The 26,057-nt window shown below is 42.7% G+C and overlaps 1 protein-coding gene and 1 pseudogene across 6 annotated transcripts in view; one reads left to right on the top strand and one right to left on the bottom strand.

Moving 5' to 3' along the window:
- The window catches only part of LOC109388454 (40S ribosomal protein SA-like), a 37,739-nt pseudogene extending 22,619 nt beyond the window's left edge, over nt 1-15,120 (top strand).
- Nucleotides 10,316-26,057, bottom strand: part of DCLK1 (doublecortin like kinase 1) — a 329,829-nt gene continuing 314,087 nt past the window's right edge. For 3 of the 6 annotated variants that reach the window (XM_019653178.1, XM_019653176.1, XM_019653175.1), the window contains one exon: nt 10,316-16,023. In XM_019653178.1, the coding sequence (XP_019508723.1) occupies nt 15,966-16,023 (58 nt within the window). In that variant the 3' untranslated portion in view covers nt 10,316-15,965. The remainder of the gene's footprint in view (nt 16,024-26,057) is intronic. The other 3 variants (XM_019653180.1, XM_019653179.1, XM_019653177.1) reach the window with 2 other exon arrangements.

Here is a 26,057-nt window from a genome sequence, read left to right as displayed (position 1 = left end):
GCTCCCTAGAGTAGGGCAATGGTACCTGCTCTGCTTCTCACTCCCCTCACTCCCCCTTGCGATCTGGCTTCCAGGGTCGTCACTTTTTGGAAACTGAGTCATCCCATGAGGCAGAGCTTCCCAACTGCACACTGGTGTGCTGAGAAAAGGCTAGAAGTGATCCAAGCTAATAATCCCTTATTCTTCAGGGCAGTCAGGTGGGTCCTTGGGAAGCTAGAGCTTCTGGGCTGGTTGCATCTACCTCTGAACGGCCTTGCCTGGTTACCCCTTGGTATCATTTAAACATCATTTGCTACTTTACCATGACAAAGTGTTGAAAAGTACTACTTAGTAACTAATAGCTTCCATATTGCTAAATCCAACTGACAATTTTTTTTTTTAATCTCTTCAATGTACTCTCCACTCTTTACTTCCACAATACAACACTCTCTTGGGTCCTTCCTGCTTCTCCAGCTCCTTCTTTTTCTCTTCTGTTATGCTTTTCTTCCTCTACCTAATCACTAAAGGTTGAAATTCTTCCAGGCTCAATCCTACGTAGATCCTCCCCTCTTATTCTTCACTCATCTCAGGCATTCTCATCCATCAGTTAGCTCCTATAGACAGAGACTTACAGGTTTATGTCTCCTCTGGTTTCAGACTAATACATCCTACTGCATGCTAGAGGTTTCGGATATGTATGTCAAAGTTACCTCAAAAAGAACCTGTCTAAAATTAAGTTCAGCATCTACCTTCACTCCTTCAACTGGTTCTCTTCCAGAGTTCCCTAACTCAGGAAATGGAAGGGACCATTATCCACTTCTGCAAGTGGGAAGCCAAAAATCATCCCTGACAACTCTTGCTCAAACTCTTCATGTTCAAGTCCTGTTAAGAATCGTTCCTAAATATCTACCTCCACTATCACTAGCTGAGTTTATTTACTCTCATTTCTTATCTGTACTGCTTTCTACCTCTATCTTCTCAGCCCCAGCCTCTTAATTCTCCATACTGCAGCCATTGTGATCGTTTTGAAATGAAAATCTGATCATATCACCATCCCCACCACCAGTTTAAAACCCATCAATTACTCTAGGGATAAAGATCAGCTACTGTTCTGCCTACAAGACCCACCCAGCCCGCCTGTCTCTCAGGCATTTCACAACATTCTTCTTCCACACTGGCCAGATTTCAGAGGAACCAGGGGGTTGGTTTATTTGGTTCTTGATTGTGTACTCAGTACCTAGTATGATGCCTGGTGCATCATAGGTGCTTAATAACAATTTGTGGAATGAGTGAATGAATGAGTGAATGAATGAATGCCATACTAAGAAGTTTGCAATTTATCCTGTGGGTTTCATTGAAAGAATGTAAGCAAAAAAATGAGATTATTTGAATTTTAAGGGGAAAGCCCAGTTACCAATTTTGAGACAAGATAGGCAGGGGTTGAAAGGAGCAGTTTGAAAACTGTCACAATAGCAGTTGAGAAATAATGAGAACCCAAACTAAGGCAATACCAGTGGGATTAAAGAGCAGCGGGTGGGTATCATGCTGTTCAGAAGGTAAAAGCAGCGAACTTTGTGACTCATCGGGGTGGCTGCCTGATTGGAAAGGAGTGCACCAACTAATCCAGGGTATATAAAATATGGAACTTGTTTGTAGCAAGAGAAAGCAGGCTCAGTTTTGGATTTGATGAATTCAAGGTTCACATGACACATGCAGAGGGAGATATCTAATATGCAGTCTTCTATTTTCAGCCCTTTTTCACAGTGGCTTCTCAGCCTATTAACAAGGCCTAGTCTCATTCTGTTAAGAACAAAACACTTCATGGAGCTCTATCACCCTTTATTTACCCCTTCTGTTAACAAATTGTCTTTGAAAGGGCAGGGAACATATACTCTGTCTGCATGTGTTTACCTCTCATTCACCCCTCTACTCTCTGCCATCTTGGCATCTCTGAAACTGCTTTTAATAAGGCTCCCAAAAGCCAAATCTGGTGTACCATGAGAGACTGAATACTCAGATGGACAATCCCAGACCATAAATAAAAATAGAACATTGACCCACAACTGCAACAACCAGCACGGGAAACCAATCCCCTTATATACAATGAATGACCCCGGAGGCCAGTTTGCTATAAGTCAGACTTGTGGGAAACCAGATTGCTTGCTATCCTTAGTAACAATTCAGGAAACTAAACAATGACTTCTGTAATGGTTATCCCCAAATGGCCAGGACTTGATTAATAACTGAGAGTTTCCCTATGTTTGTTCCCACTTGCTACTTATGGCCAACCAGGCAAAGCCACACGTGAACCCTAACAAATCACATAGATTGGACGCCTCACTTCCAGTTAGCTTGCCACAGCTCCCCATGCCAACAGCCTCCATTTAGGTATACCCAAGTCCTTCCCTTTTCCACTCCTCTGTGTGCCTTTGAGTCTCTACCAAAATACAGGTGATGGTAGCTGACTCCCTTGCTACAGCAAACTCAGAATAAATAGCTTTAGCTTTTTTCATTCAGTTGGTTTTTATTCCTGCAGCCCTTCACTTTTTACCTTAAGAAGTCACTCAGCTACATTTGACATTACTCATCACTTCCTCCTTGAAATTCCTCCTTCTTTGGCTCCCAATCCAACTTCTGACCCACAGTCCCCCAATGTCTACACCATCTTTGCTTCTTTCAGGAATTTCCTCTGCCAGAGGCTTCCAGGGTTCTTCCTAGGCTCTCTTCTTTCCTTATATTTATAACTCTCCTTGGGTGATGGCATCTACTCTTCAACGTTTTAACTCCCACTGTTATGTTCCACTCCCAAATCATTGTGACCAGCCCAGCCCTGTTGCTGCTGGTTGTCTCCTTGCAGATGCTCCACAAACACCTAAACTCAACATACTCAAAACTAAGCTCATCCCCCACTGCTCTCACCCCCTTACTCCCATCAAGCATGCTCTCCCTCTCCTCTCCTCTGTTGGAAATACCACACTCACCAAATCACCCAAGGGAAATAAATATATTCTGCTATTTGATTTGGCCTCCTAAGTGTTTCCTTAGTGCATTTTCTCCTGTCCATTTCTATTGCCAGAGCCCACTTTGTTCCGAAAACATTACAATGGTCCCCTAACTGGTTTTCCCGTTTCAGTCATGTCCCCTTTCAAAAATCCTCCACTCTGCTAATGAAGTCATCTTTTAAAAGCATAAATCTCAACATGTCAGGCCCTACCGAAAACGTTTGAATGCCTCTTCATTGTTTAATATGGCATACAAGGTCCCTATGATGTCCTCATCAGTCACATTTCCTGCCATGCCAACTTTGAACTTGATGATCTAAGCAGACACATCACACCATTTAAACTCCTTAGCCCGTGCAAAGATGTGAGTGTATTCCCAGGTGGTATCAAAGCTCTAATAATACCCTCACTTGTGTCCTCATTGGTGACCTATGGTCTTAGCTTAAAAGTCCTGGGAGGACCTTGATGGCATGCTTTTTGTTACCTGTGAAGAGATCTCTGCCCAGGTAGCTGGCAGGAGGGCACTGTTGAACTGAAGTAGCTGTGATGCCTGGACTTCAAAATTACTTTCTCTTTCTCGAGAACCCTAGTTTATACTTGGTTTTTAGGTATAGCTGAAACCAAATGGAGGAAAATAGATGTTTTCCCAGGAGAAGGGGAATTTCAAACTCTTGCCTCCAGAAGCTGTCATCTGCTGCACAAAATGAGTGCCTGCTTATACTTACAGATGTGGCCCTTTCCCTCCTGCGACCCCATCACCAGATAAGGGGCATAGCCAGCTCCCTGCGCTCTCCAGAGATGCAGTGAGGGTTCCCAGCAGCATTCTACTGTCAGCCAAACCAACAGGAAGAAAGAAAGTCAATACCAAAGGGCAACTGGCTGATTGTTAAAGCTGGGCCTCGTGTGGAAGAAAGATAATGGTCTGGTGATTTCCCACGTAAACATTTTTAAGGTGCCAATAGCCAGCAGGCAGCCTTTCACATCAGATATCTGTGAAGAGCATCAGCATTTGGGGGAAAGCAGGCCGACAAGAAACTCCCGCCTGGAACTGAAAATATAGTAACTTGTACCGAAAGAAGGAGAGCCTCATTTTCCAAGTGCCAGACTGTGCCTTCCTGATTTACAGCAGGACGTTCCAGGCTGACTGCTCAAATCTAAAGTTACTGCAGCTGCCGTCTTTGCTTGTGGCAAATGATGAAGTGGAAGACAGTACAGGAGAGTGAATAGAGCTCTGGGGGCCGGCTCTGGCCAGGAACCAGGTCCCATGGTACAGCAGGCTATTAGGACTGACACTGTGAGGAAGGGTAACCTTTATGGGGGAGAATAAGATGGCAAATGCTTAGAAACAGGTAAGCTGCCTACAGCAGGAAGCCTGCTGCACTTTATGATGTGGACTCCCATGGTTTTTTTTTTTTAAGGTTTTATTGGGGTATTGGGGAGGGGGAACAGTGTTGGGGAATTGGGGAAGGGGAACAGCCAACTTGTTATCCTTCAGTCTTAGTCGTGGAGGGCGCAGGTAGCTCAGCTCCAAGTCTAGTCACCATCCGGCCACCCGTCAGCAGCTTGCAGCCGCTCAGCTCAGGGTGCTGTGTTCAACCATAGTTGCGGTTGGGCATAGCCCACCATCCCATGTGGGAGTCAAACCGGCAATCTTGTTGTTAGGAGCACGTGTTCTCACCAGCTGAGCCATCCTGCCATCTGTTGGCAGCTCAGCAGCAGCTCAGCTCAGGTGCAGCTCATTGGCCCATATGGGAATCGAACCCACGACCCTGTTGCTCAGAGCTTATGCTCTTAACCAACTGAATCACTCAGCCGGCCCCAGGGCTCCCATTTTTTAATCACCATGCCCCCCATGCATGCGCACACACACACACACACACACACACACACACACACACTTGTAGGATAACTAGATAGTAATACCACGGGGAACCCCGTCATGGCACCCAGGCCACTGATGCCGTGGAGTGGGGAACAGGCATGTGAACTCTTAGCAGCCCAGAGGCCGTGATGGTGCCAGCTCTGAGCTCTTAAAGCTAAATATTAATGCCACAGACTTTAGAATGAAAAAGCTCCCTCTTCACATCAGAGGCCCCCTGGCTCGCATGGGTTTCTGGTGAGTTACTGTTTTGGGAACACTTCTCAGGACAGATTCATGACCCTCAGAGTAGGAAACAGCACACAGCCTCCCTATCAGCTGTGCTCTAACTTTCTTGAAATGGTCTCTGTTCCTCTAACAGGGGAAAATGGCTTCTCTTGTGAAAGCCAACCTCCCTGGAAATGATTCACAAACATCCAGACTGTAAGAGGCACGGCGGAGGCTAAGGCCAGAGTTTGCTCAGAGGCCAGGCTGGATTTAGGGCCACGTTAAGGAGAAGAAAATCCCTGAGCTTTTATAATGGAGAGGCCACCTGGTGTTCAGGCCGCACACGTGCCTCTGGGCAGGAGAGCAGGTTAAAGCCTCATATCGCCATACCCAGGTTTATGTGGCTATTTCTACTAAAGCCCAGAGGAGTAGAGCTGGGCACTGGAAGGGGGCAGCAGCCTGTGATAGGAGGCCTGACTTGGCTCCACAAAATCTCAGCCTCTCTGTCACCTGGAAAGTTCCTTTCCATTAGAGTGGGCCCTGTGACGGGCAGGGGACAGAGCTGAGTTGGATAATCTTGAGTTTGACTGATAGCAGTGACCACTTTGGCCCAAGGGCATCCTCTGCTACTTCAGCACTAAGCACTGGTCACAGTCTATTGGGGTCTGGCTAAGAGGGGCTCACAGAGGCTCTGATCAGCTGTCACTAGAGAGACCAGGCCAGTGTCTTCACTCTCCCTTGTGACTGCACCTCTGGGCGTTGGGAACACTCGGTTATCGAGGTGACATCTGGTTCCTCCTCCTCCACCGTGGCTGCCCATGATGGATTTTCACATTTTCAGAGCAAGCACATTGAGAGAGGAAGGCCCTGTTGTTGAGAGAGCCCTGAGAGGCAGCGGGATTAAGGTACATATACCTGCCAACAATATTTTTGCAGAAAAGCACCAAGTGTGGGCAACTCGGGAGAACCTATGAAACCAGTAGGCAGGGAAGTCCCTTGATGTAAGTGTTAGAATGAGGCCTCCTTCCTATCCTGAGCAGGACATTTTCAGTTTTCCGATTTTAGAAACCAATGGGAACTGTTTACTTTCCTCTACAGAGTAAGGAGGAGCAATGGAAGATAATGATGAAGCAAAAATGGTTTACTCAGCAAAAGAGCAGTGGACACAGAAGATGTTAAAATGTTAAAACACAGAATAACCACAAGGGTAAGAACAGAGGAGACTGTGTCAAGAGAGGAAATTGAAAACGGCCGGGTTGGTTTAGGCCTTGATTTACCTGTAAAAATGAAAGGACATTTCACATTCTGAGCAACGCACCAGCAATGACAAGTTCACCGCTTAATCAAAAGAATCCAGCAAATTAATAGGTAATTCTGATGGAATAACGAAGCCTCTCTCGGGTGGAACATTAATTATCACCCTGCTGTAGGGAAAGGTGACAATGAGGGTTTGTCCAGGAAGAAGGAGAGGGAGCTATTTTCAGGGTCAGTGGATTTTCTCTCTCTCTCTCTCTCTCTCTCTCTCTCTCTCTCTCTCTCTCTCTTTTTCAGAATTGAAGCAACTGAGAGAAGAATGTGATTTTTCCTTGTGAGAGATGAGTTGATAATCCTTTCCTTACAGGAAAGGATTAGCATACAACCTGCTTCTTTGCACAAGGGAGGTTGTCCTTTGCTCTAACTGTGAAGGAGCGATTAGGGTTCATGTTATTTCAGGAAGTTACCTTTAAAGCCCCCTCAAGAGCCATCTACCCTGCTCCACTTCCTCTTTAGCCAGCCCTGGGGACCTGGCATCTGGGGCTGTTTCATTTTTAAGTTGACTCACACAGTGGGGAGCTGCGCCAGCCCCCATACTTGTTCTCAGCATGATAGCTAAGCGTCTGTGAGGCCCAGCTCCCTGGACTGTACCCTGGAATCTTCGGGGCTGACTGTAAGCCTCTATTTTACCGATTTTGAGCGTCTACATGTTCTCTAAGTATGTTCCTGTTGTTTGAAATACCTTCTTCCTTCTCCTCTAGACTGATTCCTACTTATCCTTCAGGCCCTCACTGTGGGGCACCTGTTGCAGGAAGCCTCCTCTTAACCTCCTATCAGTTAGATGAACTTCCAAAGTGCTCCTGGGGTCCCATGCTTTCTCTGGCACAGCCCTGAGCATGCTGGAGGATACCTCTCTATTTACTTGTTTCCTACACAGGACCTTGAACATAGGGCAGGCAGTTGTTGGGTCTTTTATCTTGTGACCCAGGATCCAGCAGAGGGACTGGCGCCTGAAAAGAACTTTCTGGAGATAGAAGATGACTTGTCCTAGGTGGCAGATGAGGAGAGGGTGCTCAGGCTGAAATTCCCTTTAGTGCAGGTTCAGGTGGTGGGGAATGGGTCCTCTGAAGGGATCTTGAATGTCAGAAAGAGAAAGGAGAGTGAAGTGTGGGAATTAGAACATTCTTGAGAAATGTCCCACCTCCTGCTTAAAAGAAATGCACTGATGGTGCCACTGACAGGATGTTACCATTCACCCTATCATAAGGGGACTGCTCACCTGCATAAAGGATGTGGAACAGACCGAAAGCTATACTAAATTCATACTAGGTTATGTGCTATGATTCCCACAGAGCATCTTTGGGGACTGGTTATGAGGAACACACTGTGAGACATTATCTTCCTTTCCTTTCAAACTCTCCAAATGATACACCAGGTCTTAAGACTGTGGCAACTTTGATCTAAGGCAGCATTTATGTCCTTCCTCCTTTTCTCCCTTCCTTTCATTTCCTCCTTCTAAGGGTTTTCTAAAGGTGACATGAAATGGTGTAACAGAGCTGGCCACAGTGTGTTTGCATGTGACTGATTTTTGGCTTGTAGACAGCACACACAGTCTATACGTGCTGAGAGGGCTAGTGTTGGGCTGGTAAGGAGGCCATACCCCGGACAAACTGTGTTTGGCCATATGTGAGTGATAAATCAGTCATCTCAACCCATGGCCACCCAGAGCAGATTTTTCACTAAATCTGAGATTCTTAAGAACAGAAATTGTGTCCTGTTTATCTTAGCCTCCACAGCGCATCACTCACAGTAGGTCCTTGATAATGCTTGTTGAATAAATGGACATGGTTCAGTATCCATCTACCACAGAGTTTAAAGTTGTGTGCTAGGGCCGGCCGAGTGGCGCGATGGTTAAGAACTCGCTTGGGATGCCAGAGGGCCCCGGTTCGGATCCCACATATGAGGGCCAGTGACACTGCCCTCCACAGCTAAGATGCTGAACAACAGCTCAACCTGGAGCTGGGCTGCCATGAGTTGCCGGCGACGGCATAGGCTGCAGTCCCTGTGGCAGTGGGTTGCCATGGGCTACCGTGTGTAGCCAGCAGCCAGCGTGAGCGGCCAGCAGCCACAGTGAGCGGCCGTCCAGAAGCCGGCGACTGATCTGCCTCGCCAGAGAAGAGCACAATGATGGTGCCAACTTGGGCCAGTGAAGCAACGTCCTCCACAACTAGACTGAAGAACAAGACGACAGCAACTTGTCTGTTCCCCTTCCCCCAATTCCCCAGCACTGTTCCCATTCCCCCAATTCCCCCAATAAAAATCTTAAAAAAAAATTAAAAAAAATAAAGTTGTGTGCTAATTACAGATGGCAGAGAGGACTCTGGGAGGCCTTCTACCTCAGAGGCCAGGAGCAAAGCCAAGAGGACCACAGGGTGTGTGCCCCATTGAACAGGCAGATGGTAACCGCACTTCCTCAAGTGAGAGAGTCCACACTGCAGTCAACACAAGGTCGCCCTGGATGTGGGTGTTTATGTTATGTGAACTCTGGACCAGGAGTCTCAGAGTAAATGGCAAACATTCTTGCTACAGATCTGTTCTCTTGTCTTTGAAGTCTTCGGGTCCGTAGTAAAAAGAAAACTGGACAATGGAGTTTCCCTTTTCTTTTCTAAGCCAATATGAAGTGGCTTCCTTGTCGTTGGCACTTACTCAAGAAATGTTTGAATGAATGATTTGAATGTGCAGGCAAGCTGGCAGGGACATCTGTCACAGTGCTGATGGCCAGCGTGGATTTGGCTGGTCCAGCTGGCTGGGAGGGGTTCCTCATCTTCCCTCAGCGCTTCCCCCAGAGCTGGGGGAACAGGCTACCTTCTAAGATAGAGCAACGCCTTTCTTTTATTTAAGGAGATGTTACAAGACATTTCCCAGGGTGCTTCCTTACTTATTTCTTGTTACTCATTTACCTCCATTTGAATAACTTCCTTATCTGTTATGTAGTAAGTCTTACCTTGCAAACTACCAATCATCCAGAGTTGTGGGAGACCTTTCTTAGGTGGCAGTTTCCTTAGGTGGCAGTTTTATGATCATCAGTCCCAGAGTTGGTTTCTGCATCAGGGCCCATTTTTCTGATGGTAGGTTTTTGGCAGAGCTGCCAGCCTCATAAAACAAGGTAGTGGTCCTTAGGAGGCAATCACTTTAGCCATTATTTCACAGCAGTTGCCCTAAGAGCCTAGCAAGGACCCCACGATTTCACTGTGCAGGAACAAAGGGGAAAGTAGCCACCATGGCAGCAGCATGTATTGGGTTGTAGGAAAAGTCATGATGCATTTTTGCAGTGGAAAACATAGAAAAAATATGTCAGACTTTTCTGACAACCCAATAGATGGCAGGAAAGGTGACTGCTAATTTTACAAGGGCTTGGAGATATTCTGGCACCTACGTAGGACATCAGGGAACTTCAGTCACTTATGCTGGTCAACTTTTCAATCTCCTAGCATTGAAAAACTCACATAGAAAAGAACTTTATTCCATTGTGCAGTTTTGTAATTTTCTCTAAGGTCAATATTGGATGCAGAATGCCTGATGGGAAATTGCTATAAAAATGGCAGCTAATTACAGGTTAGTGGATAAAACAACCGTCTTCTCTGGAGAGCTTGTGCACATAGGTTGAAGGATAAAATAGGGCTCAGTGGTATTTTATTTCTTTGTGTTTATCCAAGTCACTGGCCCAGGCAGGAAGGTAATATATGAAAAGGGACATTTTTGGAATAGTTGTTTTTGAATTATGCTCATGAAATATACACTCTGCTATGGAGGACATGTGGGAAAGCTACACTCTGATCGCATGACTAATTTTTAAAGCCTTGCACAGAGAGAATTCTACCGAAGAACACAGCTGGGTTATTCCTTCGTGGACTGAATGTGTCAGTTATGAATTGAACTAAAATGAAATTTTATTCCATTAGGGCAAAATGAACTGAGGAGTGGACACTGCAGCTAGGGTATTACGTAGTAGTTCATACACCAAGTACTATTATTTTATTAACTTTAAGAACATGTTTTACATAAAAACAGGCAACATCAAAAAAGCTCAGTTGATAAATGAACATAATATATCACAGATGATTTCATTTCACATTAACCTACATTTATTAGCTTAAACTGAGAGATTAGGGAAAAATTGGATCTCATTCCAGCTTTAATCATGGATACAAATCGTTTGAAAGTTATTTCATTAAGATTCTGAAAATCAAAGATTAACCTATGCCATCTGATCCATGCAGCAACTGATAAATTCAGTATTTTCAAAGGAAACATTGAACTTTTTTTCTTGCAGCAAATTGAAACCTTTCAGAAACTTGTTTAAATGCATCAAGTTCCTAGTCTACCTTTTTAGTATGCATGAGCAAAATACTATTTAATTTCACACTCAACTAATCCTTTAATAATTTTCTTTCAGCCAGAATAAAAGAGGCTATTATTAATTTCCTAATAAAATTTTTTTTAAAGTTTTTCAAGATATGACTCTAACCTTGGACCAGTTTCAATTTCTTTATATTTTTTCTGAGAATACATCAAAGATTAATGTCGATGACAAGTGAGAAATTGTCCCTAGAGAACTCTTCAAGGTCTTTTTCTTACCACATTCGATTGGACTGGAATGAATTGACATTACAGCATCTTTATCATCACTTTTAAAGTCCTACTTTCTCTTAGTACTGACATGAAGGCTTGTAGAAGTATTATGTACTTTAAATTAATAAAGTATATCACAGACAAGAATATACAATTTTACATTAAAGCAGCATTAAGGGTCTCATTTCTGTTGACCGACTGATAATGTTGAAGAAATTTACAGGTATGGTTTAATTGTAGAGATTGTGCTTCCTTTAGGGAAAAAGGATGAAACGAGATCTGTCACTTGTCTCCAAGGGCAAGATGTTGCCAACCTCATGATCGAAACACCTGCCAGTTGGAAGCTCCCTCACTGAAAACTGATCACCACCCAAGCTTCAGTGTTGAAGCCCACCACCAACAACAAAATCAAAGAGAAAAAAAGGGGGAACCCCACCCCAACCAGAGGCATTCAAAACCTCTACATTGAATTTCCTGTTTCCCACCAGTTTAAGACCCTTAATGTTACTCAATGGATGGATACATGTTTGAGATAATTAAAAAATAAAAGACTGGTTTAAAAGCACCTCCACCTCAAGTATGTAAATACATGCAAATTAAAGATTCCTCTGACAGTCCTTGGGACTCCATTTTTTACTGTTTCATTTATAAGCACCATTGAGCCAATTTTAAAAGCATATTTGCTGGGATCAAGTGTTTAGTGTATCCTCAAGTTTTGTTGATTTGTTTACCTTTAAACAAAAAAAGTTGAAAGTGTGTTATTGACACTCTTCAGCTCATATCTGAATTGACAAAAATGTTAATTTTTCAAGTGCCTTTAAGCACTATCTTCCCCAACAAACTAAAATGCCTTCATGAAACTTGATGATTAAATAAAGAAATCCGTATCTCCAAAAAAAGCATATATCTGACCCTGTATCACTGCATGCAAAGTAAGGGTCTGAGAGTTTTTTTTCTCAAATTCTTAATGTAAATGGCAGACAACACACAGGAAAGGCTAACCTTTGAACTGACCAACTTCTAATTGCTTAAAAAAAAATCTTTGGACAAAAAAGAAAAAAATCATGTAGCAGATTAAAAAATTAATGATTTACAAACTATAGAAAATATATGTTATCTACAATAGATTTCAGGTGATTAGTTATTTTTTTAAACCCACATCCAAAAGAGTAATTACATTAAAACAAGCATCTTGGTTCTCAGTGCTTTCCAAAATTCTGAAATTACAACGAAGGAGAAGACGTATCAGATTTTTCTGTTGTTCTTTCCTCGGAACAGTTGGGCAGAGAAGGAAGTGAACCTTCACTCTTTGGTACAGGCCCTATAGAGCAAACCAGCCTGGGGCCCCCTTTTATGGTCAAATTAAAAACCTTTGAAAACAGAAGTTTATCACGGAAATTCTGACAGATCCTCACCCTGAGAAGGGCTAGCAGGTAACACAATAATATTAAGAAAGCTCTCCCTCAAGCAAAACTGCACTACAGTGCTGGCAATAGAGTTGTCTAATGGGTGCCCTCGGCCTGCAAACAACCGTGATTTAATGCGCATGAGCCTTGGTCATACGGTAGCTCCGTGACCCTCTAAGCTAAGCCAATTTTTCTTTCCTCCTTTATTTCCAACTGAAATATGCCTCAAAGGGTAAAGGATTGCAATTTTAGCCTTCACTCATGTATATATTGCTTTCTTTCAACAATATCTGACGGGCCTGTTAACCACAACCCAGGGGGGTGCTGAGCAGGTTGCACAGAAGTCTCACTGAATACAAAACACCAAACATTTTCAGTAGTTTATTTGCATTTTTTTTCTCTGCTTATTTTAATATGCACCATGTATAAGTTAGATGAGGGCTACAGTAAAAACATTTTTCAATGACTGAAATCTTACTTTTCCTTCTAATGATTTGGAGCAAATCACATATTCATTAATTATGATGAATAAAATGATTTCTGCTACAATGTCGAAAAAACAAAGTGTTCATCAGTATGAACAGTTATCATCTACAGAGATGATTTACACAATGCAGGTAATGAAGGAGTTCTTTCTTAACTAGTCTACTACTGAACTGAAAAGTTGAATCTTAGAATTCCCTTGAAAATACCACATGGTCAGTCATGTATCAATAAAGGAAAGACAGTCCCCATACCGAGCCACCACCATAAGAGCTATATTAAATACTTAGAAAAGCAATATGGAAACATGTGTGGCAATGATTGATAATTACAGAGATACACTGCCATAATGGTACATATTTATTCAATGACAAAGTGAAAAACAAAAATAAGATCAATTTGGTTATAGAAATTCCTTAAAGAACACCACCACTTAATTATTTCAAACTTGAACTATCCCAAGAATGTCATGAAAAGAAATTAGAAAGCACTGGCTAAAAGCAAAGCAGTCTGGAAACACCAACATCATCAGCATGCCTTGTGCTTGTCTGTTAACCCTCTGAGTACATCTCTGACATGCAGGATCTTGATAGCTTGATGCTGAAAAGATTGCATTCCATCTGATTACTCAATATTTCTACTTGACAGGTCACATTCCACTGTTTATTCAGCATAGATCACTCAAATTCTACAGCGATGCTCTGCAGTCTCCATGCTGAATGGGCCCTGCACTCTTCCCAGCTGCCCTTCACAGCTTCACATGGTCCACGGTCTCCCAAGATGTGGATGGAAAAAGGCCTGAGCCATGCACTGTAAGTCCTGTACACTAGATGCTGTGGCAGTACATATAATGCTCACGGGAAAAGCAGTTGTTCAGAGAAAGAAAGGAAAGTGACAATCTCCCGCAGCGAAGTCTCTGCCCGTAGGATTCTTCATAGTTACATATTTAGAGTTGAGGCCAAGCTATATGGCTACTCCTTAGTGTTACTTAGAATAGTGCTTTGCTTCATAGTTCTAGAGAAAGCAGTAATTTCTGACCAGTTCTGATCAGGGTACTTCACTAATGTGAAATCTGCCTACACACCAACACCCTTCCTGGTGTTCTGCCCCCTATTCTCCCCCACCCCCCAAAACCCCAACTAATTTGTGCTACTGTCTGATGTTGTGTATCATTTCAGGACTCTCTAAAAAGGGGAAAACTCTCAATAAGTAGTCTACTGCTTATATGTCAGGACAACACAGACCAAAGCAATAAATCTAAATGTGGAAGAGCAAAAAATTAGAGAGGGACTATATTGCAAAAGTCATGGCATGTTATGATTTTAAAATCTATATTAATATAGCCCATAGTTTATGAGTTGGAGAGTAAAAAATGTGTACTTGAAAATAAAGAACTGACTGTAGCAAGGTCAAAGACCTTCAGATAGTGAAGTAGATTCAAACCAGAGATGATAAGGATTGTTCAGCTCTTCAGATGCAAATTTTATGAGACTTCACTGTTGTCTCCTGGATTACAGAGCTGGGCAAACCTTAGGAGGACATTTGAGCTGGGCCCTAGCCTCCAAGCCACTATAACTAGCCTCTTCTCTAAGCATTGTAGCCATGTACAAGAAGCCCCCATTCTGAAATAGGACACATTCCAGAAGAAACTCAATGGAGACACAGGACTAAGGAGAAAAATTTGGTAACAGGAGTGAAAATACAGGTCTCACGCAGGAATTGACCCACAGAGAGAAAAACAACATGTCCCTCTGGATAGCTAAAGACGGTGGCATAAAAAGCTCATGTTAGGAAACATAAGTTTTATCCTCAGGGGTGTCTTCTAGGCCTCCTGTCCTGTTTTTCCTGGGAGGCTATTTGTAGGTACCCTAAAGGTGCACATGGAATTATTTTACCAGTGGTTTATTTCTTGAATACCCATTTTTGGAACATTCTAGATTGTTTTCTCCCTGTGCTTTCTCCCTGGACACCTTGCAAAGCGCTTGCCTCTAGTCGGCTGTGCCCCAGTGCTTCTACGTATGGATTTGATACTCTATATGGATTTCACACTGAAGACTGCAGTGCATGAAAAAGCAGGTGAGAAAAAGAACAGGATCAGGTTTCCTCTTTGTTTGAAATTCCAGCCCCATAGAGCACCTGGCGATTTATTGCTCTTTTTCACCAGTTTTTTTTTTTTCCCTGTAGATGTCTCATACTGAGCATGCAGACCCTGCCTCACCAAGCACAAGACAAGGTATGTGACTGCCTGATGGTCTGCACTGGCACTAGCAGCAGCTGATGTGGAAGCAGCATTTCTGGGGCGTCGTCAGCACATCTTCATACGGAGACAATGCGGGGGCAGGGGCACCATCTCTTTCGCGGGTCAGGCTGTTTGCCACAGACCCAATTCCCTCCACTTGGGATGCAGGACTCACGGCAGCTGACAGTCATACCACTAATGACAAAAGTCCCTTTCTTAAAAGGATCGTGAAGAAGAAAGAGGGCTGTTGCTGCATAAGCTATACACCTGCCATGTTCTAAACCCATCATAAAGGACAAGCAAGATATCATTCTAGATGCCCTTCTTGTCAGGACATCTCAGCATCTAAGAACACCCCTTGATCTGCAGCAAAATCAAGAAACACGTGTGTATATATATCCAAAGGTCTGAAAAATTCCCCAAGGGTTCTCCATAAAACCCAATGCACTCAGAGGGTTAACATGTGCTATATTACATACTGCAGATCCTAGCTTGACTGATGAAAACATTCATTGCTTTTAAGTCTAAAAAAGTTGCAAAGTAGCCTTAACCCTTTGAGGACCCTATTAGCAGCAAATTGCTATCTTCACAAACAACATGACATCATCTCATTCAGCAAAGGGAAATCGCTACAAAGATACTAGAAGACACACTTTCTGTTCTGCCATTCAAGCATTTGAGTGCTAGATAGATCAGATGAAACTGTTTTACATAAATTTGGAAAAAAATCTCAGAGTCTCAAAGGGTTAAGCTAGGACTTCGAGTAAAAGGGTCTTATTAAAAGGGCGAGTTTGGGGAGCGAACAGTCTCGGAAGAGCTCGGGGAGTAGTCTTCGGATTCCGAGTTGAGTTCCGGCGGAGCTGGCTGCGCCTTGTACCGGCTCCTCACATCCTGGTTGCGTCTTCGTCGGAAAACCTGCCTCTCCTTATCAAGAGCGGTGGTCTAGCAGGGGCATAAAATGAGAAAGAGGACAATTAGGCCGAAGGAAATGGCCGAAGAAACTCTTTCTGAGGCTTTCAGAGTTCACAAAACTATGCTGGCCAAATTAGCCTGTCCATGAAGGCTCACTTTTGTGGACAACAGTCATCACTCTTGGGGAGGTCTCTGCTCCCCAAGATGTAGCTCCTAAGAGCACCTGGTCATGACATCACGGGCACAGGCAGGATGGATGATGTCCTGGATTCAAGCTCTCCCCAGCCCTACCCAGACTTGCCCCAGCTCCACATCTGTTACCCTCGGCAGCTCCCAGGCTATAGGGAGAAGCCCTGGTAAGTGAGCACCCCAGGCCTGTGTGTCTGACGTGTGAGGACGCCAGGCAAGCCTCATTCATCAACATTCAGCTCAAGGAAGCTGTCTAATAAAGATGAAAGGTGATGAAGTTGTCAGACATGGAAACACAGCCACAAGCTCATCCTGTTATTTTGCATCTCCTCATTCTAAATTATCTTATTATCTGTTGATGAGGGAGTGTGGCTGAATCTCTGGGAAGAATTATTTTAATTTTAATGAAACCAATGCCTGAAATTGAAAACTGCTTTGAATGCAGTTAAACAGAATGGAAACCTTCCCATGGATTTTACTTTTTTTTACAAAGCTCATTTTCACCATAGTATATGGTAATTGATGAAATGGAGATTCAGTTTTGTAGGCATTCCAACTCCTGGTCTCTATGCCTCATTTTCCTAGGGAACCTCAGATGATCTCAGAATGTGCAATCCAGCCATAGCTCTGGAAGTTATTATGACATCAGAATTGGGAACGGCATGACCTCATTACAGATTTAATGGGTGTGGGGAGGAACAGGGTCATTACAGGGAAATCTTACACAGAGAGTAGAAGAGCAGGTACAAAGCCTGAAGAAAAATATAGAACACATATAAAAGTTGAAGGCGTCCTTGTTTGAAAGTCCCTCTTTAAAAGGATGTAGCCTGGAGGTTATTCTGCTTTTAAGAGATTACTTTTCTTCTACAGGGATCTATACCACCATTTTTCCTCTTGAAAATTTACTATTAGCTTCTTCAAAGAATGGAGATAAATTTATAGCCGGCCTGGTCCTGAGAACAAAGTGAAAACTACATCCCTCATACGATTGCACTACAGCATTAGAGCAATCTTAGATCTAAAGTAGGGCAATCAAAGTTCCAAAATGAAGTAATAAAGAGGGAAAGAGAGGCAGTGTATAGAACCAGTACAGTAAATGGCTTCGTTAGGCTGAGCTGCCTTGCTTTAAAAACTGCCCACAAACTGAATAACAGTGTTACGGATTCAATGAGGAAGATAAACTTTAATAATTCACTTCTTGTTGTACTAGATTGTTAATACAATGATTCAGTAACTGGTTTGTTGAAATGTCTATGTTTGATTCTTCTACTTGTTAAAAATTTAAATATATATATATATATATATATATTTCTTGGTCTTATACCCACGAATTTTATGATATTTTCAGCATCATAAACCCAAATTCCTAACTTTATTTAAAACACCGTAAAGTTACAACACATGGCGTTTTGCTTTCAAAGCCAACTGAAACTGTTCTCTTTGTACGGAGCTGAATGTTTGTAAAAAACAGACATCTATTTAGTCTGACTTACATCAAAACCATTCTGTAGTTAATCCAAGAGTAACATAAACTTTTGTTTTGCTCGTAAAAGAAATTTTCTATTTCTACTTTCTTGAGAGGGAAAAACTCCTTGGCATCGGGCTGAATACCGACTAGTGAGCTGCAGCTTTCTGGTGTGGGGAAAAGCACGTGGAGCTGCGGTCAGGAACTTTGAGTCCTATTCTGTCCGTCGCAGGCTGTGCGAACCATTCTCTCAGTTCTCAATTAAATATGGAGCAGGCATCACCCCTTCTCTTCCTCCCAGAGGTGCTGTAGGTAAAAATTGATGAGCAAATGTTTTCTACATGGCTAAGGCTCCCAGACATGGAAAGTTTTTTTTTTCTTTACACTTTTCTGTAAGATAGTGTTTTAAAATGAAGTAACTGCAGGTCAGAGGAAAACAATGCAAGATAAAGCTCACATTAGAACTTATCTCAGAGAACTCTCCCTTCTTCCCTCCCTCCTCTCATTGGCACCTTTTCCCTATTTACTTCATCTCCCCATAATGTACTCAATTACACCCAGTCACGCACTTGGCTGAAGCCACTGAAATAGGCCATTTCTCCACAAATAGTCCAGTTTATGCAAAGGCTGGTGACACTCGGTGTTGAGACCATGCTTGGATGGTCCCATCCCCCTCAGTTTCACTTCCATGTCCCCAGATCCTTTTAAGGGCAATCCTATCCTCTTCCTTACTTGTCCCTCTGCCTACAGGACCCTTGCCCGGTCCCTATTAGGTGGCCAGTTCTCTCCACTCCTACCAGTTTCCCCGGTTCACAGCTTTCTGACTGGCTCCTGTGCTTTCAGTTGTACCGACTCACCAGTAACTTCCTAGCAGTTATGTCTAGAAACATATCATGTCATGATCACGTGTCATGGAATAAGGGTGTGATGGTTATTTCTGGTGAATTTATAGACTCTTAGAATTGAACGGGAATTTATAAAGCATTCTTTGTCTAATGCTTTGCCTTTCCAGGTTAGGGACCTGAGGCCCAGGCATGTGGAGAGACCTCCCCCTGTTGCATCGCTGGCTAGGAGCAGAACTGTCCTCATGCAGAGGCCTGAGCAATTTCTTCCCACTGACTCTGAAGTCTTTTCAAACAAAATCAGATAGAGTCACTGCACTCCAGGCACTCTCTCCTTCTCTGTTCCCAACTGGAGTGAGCTGTGAAGACACCAACCCCAGGCAGCCTCAAAGGCCATCAGACCAGGGCTTTTCCATGCTGATGACCTGAGAACCCCCCTCAGGGACAGCAAGCCTGGGTTCACTGTGTGTATAATTCCACTCTGGACCCATAAACTCCTAGGGAGACCTGGGCATGATGACAGAGAGGCTGTTTCCTACCCACGCAGGTCCCACCAATACTCTCAGAGGCTACACAATGAATATTTAGGGCTCTCAACTGACTTGCTCTCAGAGATGTCCCAGAGGCTGCACTGTCCACAGGCCTCTCCTCTCCAGCCTCCTGCTCACTTTGCTTCCAGCTCTGTAGACTATGTTCATTTGAACAACTTCCTTCTCTGGATTCCCATGAAACCTGGCGCGGCTATCGCTGTGCATCCTGCCTACGCCATAACTAACTCTAATTCGCTGTCTTCCCTGCCACATTGTAGTCACTGTGAAGGGCAAGATCAAGGCTTGGCTACCCTCTCAGTGTTCTCCATGGTTCGCAGCACACAACAGATACTCTACAAAGGCTGTGACTTTTGAAATATAGGAAAATACAACAGAGGTCATGTGATTTTCCCCCTGAGCACCCAGCCCCCAGTCCATCCCACACACAGCTGACAGGTCAATTATCCTCAGGTCCGATTTATTTACAACTCCTCATAAAGTCTAATTCCTTGTCCTAACATTCACAACGTGCTTATCATAAAAATTCCCAGTGTCTAGTTCCTGTTATTATTCAAAATGATCCCATAACATCAGCAGACTCATTGGCCCCTGTTAGCTGACATTTGATTTTCTTGCGCAGCACCCAGTTACTCTGCTTAGGGGTAACTGTGCCTCAGTTTCCCTTTGGATATCCTGCACTCCGATACTCTGTGGTTCCAGTGAAGGTGGCCCTACCCCCATCTCTGAGAGGGAACAGGGTGGGCTGGTGACCCAGGAGCAAGCCCGAGCTTACTGCGTTCCCCAATCCCCACGACTGGTTCAGGATGGGCACCCAATCCAATCCAGTTAACAGGACACAAGGAGACTTTGCTGGGACTTCACATTTATCATGAATCCCAGTTGAGGGAGGATGGTAGGCCTGGAGTTGTTTCCCACATCCTGGTACCACATGAAGCTCCAGACTAAAGCCAACACAGGGAGGCAGAGGGTAGTAATTCAAAGAAACCAAGCCCCGCCTGAGTGCTGAGTGGATCCGTCATTGAAGCCAGACCCAACCTTTGGACCTTTCAGATTATATAAAACGACAGATTTCCTTTTTGCTTAAGCCTGTTTGGATTGGGTTTTCTTTGCTTGCAATCGACCCAGTCCTAACCGATATATCTGTGAATGCCCTCTCATCTCCCCAACTTGGCTCAAGGTATTCACCAATCTGACTACCTCTCCTCTGGCCTGCCTACTCAAATTTATCTATTTCCCAAGATTGGATCAAATTTCACCTCCTGAATCACAAGTTTTCTGTCTAAATTCCTCAGGCAAGTACTGTGTTGATCAAACTTTTGGCACTTACTGCACACAGGCCTCCTATTATCTTTTTTGTGCATATTCCCCAAATACCATGCCAGCTCCTCTACGGTTGGCTCTGACACTGTTTTCATTATCCAGAATGTCCAGTAGACTGTGGCACACATATTAGGAATATATTAAATACTTCTTAATACAGAATTAAATTATTTTGGATGATTATGTAGTTTCTGAATAACCACAAAAAAAAACAAAAACAAAAAAACAAAACTCAAAGTAAATCTTTAATACAAAAAAGTAAGAAGTTAAAAGTATTATAAGTCAATATTTAAGAATATGATTTATGTTTCAGATATGACCAAATGATTATATCAGATAGAGTTAATATTCTCTTATACTCATATATTTGTCTATTCAACAACCACTTATGGCAGTCTGATTTTTTTTATCACAGTAAGCATCGCAATATATGATATCTTTAGAATTTTAATTGTGGCTATAAAATTATGTGCAGTTCAATTTTATAGTTGAATTCTGTAGCCCTCATATGTAGTTCAGGACAGATGAATTCCGCAAGAAATAGAACAATATGCTATTACATAATTTTAAAAAGGTATTGCTATATATTCCAACTGGTAATTTTCCTCAATAACAGCATTCGAAACATAGGTTTTTCTCTGATATGCTGCATCATAAATGTAAATTCTGGACCCTTTCAAACATTTCTGTAAAGCTGCTTTCCTCTTTATCAATCACAAAAAATTCCCAGGTATGCCAAGCAAATAGGGTCTCTCCTCCCTAATGCCTGTCTTTGTAAGGTAATATTGTCCTCAGGTATCGCCATGATATGCCCTTAAAACTTAAGACTTCCTAATGAGCAAATTACTGTATTAGTTATTTGGCTCATGGTTTGTAGCTTTGTTGGAACATGAATGGACTTGCAATAGTATTCCCAAGTGTTCCCTCAGAAAGTTATCACTTCATTAAGAGTTTGTAAGAGAAGCTGAAACCAGCACTATCATATGTTGGTGCTAATTATCACAGGTTAGCGGTGAGCCAGAAATCTCTTGAGATTCTGGAGTTGACCAGTAGTAAGAAATATCATGTGCTAATCTAATTACTTACAATATATACCCTTTAATGACTACTATCCTGTGTATTGGGCTATAGCTACAAAGAAGTGGACTGGGAGATCCTGGTCAATAGAATAAATAGTGGACCAAATAAAATGATACAGAGAAACTAATACAAACCTGTCCCACACAAAAGAAACACTATCCCTACCACACACTATAAGCCTTTAGTTATCACAGTGTCCTTAAAGGCTTCCAGATCAAGTGTGAAAACTGAGGGATGGTAAAATAATGTCCTAACCCTGGTCACTCAGGTGGCTGCACATACAGTAGTTGGAAGTCTTAGAGAAATTAATGCCTGTCGTGTTTTGAAACCTGCCACGAGACCAGGCAGGCACCAAAACAGTGCTTGCCTAATACCAAGGAAATTTATTCCACCCATAGATACACCTAATGAACTTGCTCCATGTCCTCTTTTGTTAATGAAATGACACTAGGCTACACGTAGTACTCAGATATTTTAAGTCCTCATTTCGGACATTGAATTTGGAAATCAGCATAAATACATAGGACATAGCCATCTGGCATATCTGTGTAGTGGTAAAGGGAAAAAAATAGCACGGAGGAGGAAGGGCAGGAATGTGTTGAGAATGTGAACTGGACACCAGCTTTGTTTTTGCCCGTCTGTGTCACCCACATCTCTGTAATGCTTGTCCTGTCTGATAGCTTTCACTTAATCCCCTTGGAAGCAGCAATAGGGGGCAGTCAAGAGAAACAGCTTTTTGTCCTAACTCAGCTAATTATGTGACCTTGGACATGTTTCCTAACCACATTGAGCCCCAATTTCCCAGTCCACAGACTGAAGGTAGGGTATAGTTCCCTGGGGAAACTTTCACCTATGAAATACTATGAATATGCTTAATATCACTGTCAATCCTGTAATGGGGTATGTTTTTTTCTTAGCAAACAATAGGCCTTACAGTCTATGGATCAAAAAGACTTCTGTAATACGTGCAGGGCTGGCAAGAGATGCACCCCATTTAAGTTGCAAGGCAATGTTTTCTGTCATGGTGGTAATTATTGGATTTAAGTAACTGCATTTTTCAGAGGCAAACGTTGACTGCTTTCCCTTTTTGCTTTTCTTAATTTATTGCTAGCCATCACAAACAGTCTTCATTTCATTAATAAAAGAACAATATCGTGCATGTTGCCTTTTAGCCCATCCATTATTCATACTCCCCAGGAGACGGAAGGGGTGCAGTGGCTGCAGCATTAATCTCGGGAGCCCTTTCCTTCGCTCGCCCTCACTCTGCAGGGGCTCAGTTACAACTGGCTTGCCACTTCGGGAATGTTTGGCTTGCTAGTAAAATTAAACTGACAAATCGATTGAAATATCCACCCTCCTCATTTTATTTGGCTTACCGTCATGCTTATTATGATCTGTTTTGTTTTGCTTTAATATCCTTTTGGAGTCTCGCCAGGAACTGGAAGTATCTGGATACAAGACATGGTATTTACCTAAAGTGACGATGACCATTAAAATGGCAAAAGGAGGCCTCTGTAAGGAAACCTAGTAGCCTTCTGAGCTACTGTCTAGGTACGACTCTCTTAAATGTGATTCCTCATGTCCATGGGCAAAGCTGGCCCCATGCTTTTCCACCACTTCTTATACATAGGCTGCCGCTGCTGATCTGGTTCTTTATCAAATCCCAAATTGGCGGAGCTCAGCAATAAGCTTCTGATGGCCTCCCATCAGAGGGTTCAAATCATAGCCACTTGCTGAGCTCAGGCTTCTAGAGGACAAAGTTCATGTGCTTCCTCTTCCCTACAGCCCCCGATTTTCCCATAGTGGAAGCTAACCCGAGCTGCCATGTTGTTTTTCCTTCATCATCCTAGTAAAGAACAAACACGGGTGTAGTTTACCTTAAGATAAATCTATGAAAATTTAGAAGTTACTAAGCAGGTGAGTTAGGGGGTAACTTCTTTCATTACAAAAACCATTTTTAACTGCCAAAAAACTTACTTTTAGGTTGCTATAAATGGATACTATTCTAGAGCATCTCATATGTGATTTTGTCATCCAAACTTTTAATTTACCACAAACTCTTCAGAAACACATTTACCCTCAAAATCAAATTTCCTTTATATTAGCTATCTCTTCATTGGAAAGTTCAATCATGTGCTAACTAATTTAACAAATATTTGTTATTATGTGCCAGGCATTCCACGAGTTGGTGGAGATTAGTTTTTAACAAGCCTACCAGGTGGTGGCTTTTAATTTAGAAACATTTTCCCCCTAGAACTGGAGATGAAAAACTTTTTCTGGAAAGGCCAAATAGTTCATGTGTTAGCCTGTCCTGGCCATGTGGTTCTTTGATACAACTCCTCAACTCTGCTGCTGTAGGGCAAACGCAGCCATGGGGGATTTATCAATGAAGAGGTGTAGCTGTGTTCCAATAAAACTTTATTTACAAAAATAGGCAGTGAGCTAGATCTGGCCCATTGGCTGGAGTTTGCCAATCCCTGCCTTATAGGTAACATTTTAAACTTATACTTCATCAGGAGTTTTGGCTGCAGCCTGCTTTAAGTAAAATTTAATGCCACAAATGTTCATGATTAATATAACATATAAGTTACTCAGCAGTTTACCCCAATCAGAGCATCAAAAAAGGTCATGGTTCTACTTTAATAACAAATGCTTTGATCTGAAGAGAGATCATTTTTCTCAGGAAAATCTGCGTCTAGTGTAGAGTGGATAATTTTTTTCTTGGAAGTGAAGGAAATCCTGTGAAGCCATCTTTTTTCTGAGTTCCCCCTTTGGGCTGGGGTCTGTGAAGGCACTTTTGCACAGGCAGCTCCTTTAATTCTCAACACAACTTTGGAAGGCTGATAATACTCTTTTCATTTCTACAGTCGGGGAAACTGGAAATTTCTGGGGCAATGTAACTTGCCCCAGTTCCCAGTGTGGGAAGCAGAATCCAAAGCCAGGCTTCCTGACAGCAAAGCCGCAAACTCACCATGCATTGCGCCTCCAATCTTTAATCAAGCTCGTTTCATCTCAATTTGAAAAATCTTTTTCATTTCTCTAAGTGTCATGTGTTGGACATATATTTGACAATTGTTTAACTTCAGTGTATTGACATTTACGTTCTTTCTTAATAGAATAAGTGTGTCAATACTTAGGATTAAGTTCTTTATGATGGATTCTTTCTTACACACATCTCATAAAATCTATATCATATTGGTCAGTGAACATTACTGGGGACCATTTGGACTCAAAGTATGGCAGGAATGAATATGTAGAAAGCAGTGTAGATTTTTTTTTTATCAAAAAAGGGAAAGAGATTCTGAAGCAATGTTAAAATAAATATGATACCACAAAATTTTGGCTTAATACTGACTCATCAAGAATCCCAGGAAAATCTCACTTCAATTTACACCTAATCAGTAAGTCTTGGAATGCTGTGGCAATTTCTCATTTCTAATAACAAGTACGTTAAATTTTAGAAAGGCAAATATATATTGTTGCAATCCTTTCTTAAGGGGGCTCTGAAAATAAAATAAAACAAAATAAAATCTCAAACCATGAGCAACCTGTTTGACTTGGTCAAGTAACAAATGTCTCACTATTCCTGTGTTTTTCCCAGTGACCATTTGTAGATCTATAACACAAGGTATTGTCCATCTTTTGAGCCCCTTGGCCTAATAACTTACTTTGTAGCATCAAGGTACAGCTGCAAAACCAAACCTCATAGTTTCCCAATACTTTTCTCTATAATCACAGTTTGGGTGGTTTTGAAGCTTCAATCTATGCCTTTTCTGTGTGTTCAACTTTCTGTTACAGGACTGTCTTAATATGGGGGATGAGGTAGGGTAGGCGATCCCCTTATTTCCCCCCCCCCCACAAAATGGTTTATTCATTAAAATCCATAACCACTGTGTAGAGGATTTTAAAAAACACTAGCAATCCAAACCCTCTTCACTTAACTGAATCAGAAACAAGGCTGATTCCATGCCCATCCTGCCAAGGGAGCATTTCCTTCTCTTGGATTTTGCCTTTTGAGAACAGAGGCTTCTGCCTTCCTTCCTGCAGGGTGGTAACACTCAGCAGGGAGGGGTTTCTCAATGGACAGAGCAAGGCCTCCACTAAGCACTTGCAGCTTGCTGGGTACCTTTGAAAGCTGGCTGAGGCCCTCCATGGAGTCCTCTCTGGCTTCCACAGGAACCTTTTTCCAAGCCTGCTCTGAGCAAGATGCATTTAACTGACCCCATTCCTTTTAACAACTGAGCATGACAGCATTTAATAGCCTTGCAAAGACTGTGCGGGGTTGCACGGCTCTGCCTCATTACTCACTGTTGCAGGACGGTGCTTGAGTCCAATATGCACATTTGAGTCATGTCATGCCTGGGAACCCAACCACCCTTTTGTCCTAGCACACCTTCTTTCAGCTTATGTCTTGTTTTGATATTTGTTTTATTTAATTGGGTTACCCCGTTCTGGCGGCTGCCTTGTTCTGCATGCAGAAGATGGAATTCTTCTCCACATGTGGCTGGCCATAGCACCTGCCACAGTGACAGCTTCACTTGAGAAAGGCAGAAGAAATGTGTGTGACCACTGCCCCTTTGGAGAAGGATGCATTTTCAAGAGGGGAACATGTAACGA

The sequence above is a fragment of the Hipposideros armiger genome, unplaced genomic scaffold, assembly GCF_001890085.2.
Source record: "Hipposideros armiger isolate ML-2016 unplaced genomic scaffold, ASM189008v1 scaffold_198, whole genome shotgun sequence".
NCBI lineage: Eukaryota > Metazoa > Chordata > Mammalia > Chiroptera > Hipposideridae > Hipposideros > Hipposideros armiger.
This window is presented reverse-complemented; position numbering and strand designations above follow the sequence as displayed.